The 3,511-nt window shown below is 30.8% G+C and overlaps 1 protein-coding gene across 1 annotated transcript; it reads left to right on the top strand.

Annotated features, from left to right (window-relative positions):
- The first annotated feature begins 686 nt into the window (after positions 1-686).
- LOC132615945 (ethylene-responsive transcription factor 1B-like) lies at positions 687-1,503 on the top strand. The gene has a single exon (XM_060330549.1). It carries the CDS (start codon positions 711-713, stop codon positions 1,290-1,292), a length of 582 nt encoding a protein of 193 aa, XP_060186532.1. The 5' UTR covers positions 687-710; the 3' UTR covers positions 1,293-1,503.
- Positions 1,504-3,511: the final 2,008 nt, after the last annotated feature.

Here is a 3,511-nt window from a genome sequence, read left to right as displayed (position 1 = left end):
AATTTTAAATAAAGCCAAAAGGCTCTTATGTAATTTTGACACTAAATATATCTGCTAAGGATCGTCATATAATCTGACTAATAAGTAGTACTACATTAGCTTCAATTTTTTATTTAGCAATTATGCATTATCTTCCCCATACTTTGGTCGTTCATCTTTGACTCTAACAGGGTCACTTTCAAGTTTCAGCTCAAAGTCAATTCTACTAGGCATGGTCAAGTTCAAAACTTAGACATACACTGTACATGTAGTTCTTAGTATTATTAAAGCAATTCTATCACCACTCGAGATTGTGATGGCAAGTTCCAGAAAATCTAACTAGAAAAGACAATTCTGTTAATAGTTTTATGTTATTAGATAATTTAAATTAATTATGGTGTATTATTACTTATTGCCACCCTTTTGGCTAGAGTCATATCAACCTATAAAATAGTATAATGTAATCTAAGATGCCATGACTTCCCAGTCATGGGAAAAGAATCAAAGAACATGTCAAATTAAATAACTAAATCTAATTTTTATTGTATAACTAAGTCTAATTAGTCTCACAACTAAAAACCTCTCTCCCACAACCCATTTATTTATTTATTTTTATTTTTTTTTGAATCACAATTTTCCACTGGCTCTAATATTATTTATTTTAAGGTTTAGATAATTTGGTACACAATAATTTCAAACATCCAAAAGAGGTAAAACAAAGCTCTCAAAAGATGAATAGTTCTTCATCTTTTGAGCTTTCATTTGATAGTAATTATTGGCCACCATTGTTCCTCAACAGTAATAGTACTGTTGAGGAACAAAAAATGATTTATTCGGAGAAATCATCTCTTGCAGATGATTTTTCCGAAGAAATCATCAAGAATGAAAAAGTTCAAGAATTTTCCAATAAAGAGGAAAAGCACTACATAGGTGTTCGAAAGAGGCCATGGGGAAAATATGCAGCTGAAATTAGGGATTCGACGAGAAATGGAATTAGGGTTTGGCTTGGAACTTTCGATGTTGCTGAAGAAGCTGCTCTGGCTTATGATCAAGCTGCACTTTGGATGCGAGGCGAATTCGCCTGCCTCAATTTTCCAGTTGAAAGAGTTCAAGAATCGTTATGTGAATTGAATAGAGGTAGTTACAAGGAGGGTTTGTCACCTGTTGAAGCCCTAAAGGAAAGACACAAGAAAAGAGGTATTTCTAAGTTGAAAGGTAAGAGGGAAATAGCTCAAAAAGAGAATGTGTTGGTACTTTTTGATTTAGGGCCTGAACTACTAGATGAGTTATTATCAGAAAGTTCTAATTCTTGATAAACTTCATTATTTTGCTGAAAATCCACACATTTCTCTCTTCTTCCTACTCTTCAACCTCCTTTTTCTAAATTCTATTTTTTTGTCTGAAGTAAATTCCAGGCAATATCCTTTTATCATTCCTAATTAAATACATATTGATAAGCGTTTTTTTCAGTCTGAATTCGCTTGCATACAATTAAAACAGTAGATAGAACACTTGTGTGAGTATCACAATGGTCTATAATGTATGAGTATACTAGAATATACTTGTTAGTTGTTCTGTCTGATTGGTTGTTCAAGATCATTGGTCTTTATTTCGTCCTGATGAAAAAAAGGGATCATTTCTTATGGAGCTCGTTGAGAATGATTATGATCTAATTCATGGCTATAGCTATGTCTGATTGGTTGTTCAAGATCATTGGTCTTTATTTCGTCCTGATGAAAAAAAGGGATCATTTCTTATGGAGCTCGTTGAGAACGATTATGATCTAATTCATGGCTATAGCTAACTGAAATGAAATGTGATTATCATAGTTCTATATATGCAGTCAAACTTTTCTATATATAAAGGAATTGTTGACTGGATATATTTTGGTTGTTGTAGCAAAATGCTAATGTTATGAAATGCATACAATATAACATAAGATGAAAATTTGGTTTAAAAAAAAAACTTTATTGTTAAAGTGAAATGTTATTATAGAGAATGATTGTTCTAGAGAGGTATGACTACAACCAAGGGCGGATCCACCCTTTAGGGTGGGGGTGGCATGGCACCCCCTTGTTAAAGTGAAATGTTATTACAGAGAATGATTGTTCTAGAGAGGTATGACTACAACCAAGGGCGGATCCACCCTTTAGGGTAAGGGTGGCATGGCACCCCCTCGACTAATAAGTTTTTTATATATTTATATTGTAATTTGCTTAAATTAGGTTAAATATTTGATCCTGCCACCCCCAATCGTAAATTAAACAAAGGTGCCACAACTGGTATACACAAGTTTGAATTTAGCTTGAACATTTTTCGATTCCCGTTTTTCTTTGCGTTTTTTACTTCCTTTGTACCAGTAATTCCCTTTTCGATCTTTCCAATTTTCTATTTATCTTTTTATTATTTATATTGTCTTTCCTCTTTTCTATTACTTTATCTGTAATCTCTAGCGAGAACACACAAATAGAAACTTCAAAATCCCTTAAATTAAGCATTTCTATTAATCTCAAATCTGTGAGTATTTAAATCGAAAAACTGGGTCTCAATGGAAATTTTGGATTGAGAACAAAATTCAATTTCTTCTTTTATAATTTCTTTTGTTTATTACTCCTTCCGTCCATGTTTACTTGTCTATATTTGACTTGGGACACTCTTAATAAGCAATAAATAAAATAAGAAATGAATTGGAGTACTTAATAATAAGGGTAAAATAGGTGTAAAATGCTAAATTATGTCTTGGATTTTCAAACTATATAACTTACAAGTAAAAGTGGACATATATTTTTAGTATAATGGACAAATAAAAATGGATGGAGGGAGTGTATTATAAAAATTTATGCTATTCTATAATTGTTAAATTCAATTTAAATCACTTAACTACCACTACAAGAAAGTATAGATATCGCAACAAAAAGTTTTATATTTGACAAAAACTTAGTTTTATTGTTGGCAAATGATTTTCTTGTTGCCAAAGAATTTAATTTTGTTGTCATTGTATTGATTATTGTTGCAAAAAGTACTTTTGGCAACAAAAAAAAAGTTGTTGCACGTTGTTGCAATAACAGCCGTTGGGAAAAGTTCATGCAACAAAATATTATTTTTTGTTGCAAAAGTACTTTTTGCAACAATAATCAATCTATGACAAAAAAAAAAAAAAATTGTTGCCACATATATTTTTTCTTGTAGTGTACTTAAATTGTGATGGAAATTTCGTAAGCACTGCTTAGAAAAAACATGAAATCTATGATTTATTTTTGAGAACTCGTTTATCTAATTCTACATTTACTTATGAGGTGTATTTATCTATTGAAGAGTTTTTCTATTTTTTTTTCTTATTTTGATTGGTATAATTCTCTTATTGAAGATGTTATTTTACTTGTGCAAATTTATTTTTTAATATACATAAGAGATGCAAGTCCCTTGGTGAAAATGTTGATTTTACTTCTGCTGTTAATGGGTGTTAATGAGTGTGATTTCTTGTTCAAGATGCTAATTATGTTCGTTTCTTGATTTTTGAAATGTAATTTTC

The sequence above is a fragment of the Lycium barbarum genome, chromosome 10, assembly GCF_019175385.1.
Source record: "Lycium barbarum isolate Lr01 chromosome 10, ASM1917538v2, whole genome shotgun sequence".
Taxonomy (NCBI): domain Eukaryota; kingdom Viridiplantae; phylum Streptophyta; class Magnoliopsida; order Solanales; family Solanaceae; genus Lycium; species Lycium barbarum.
Note: the sequence above shows the minus strand (reverse complement) of the source record. Positions and strands in the feature narration are given on the sequence as shown.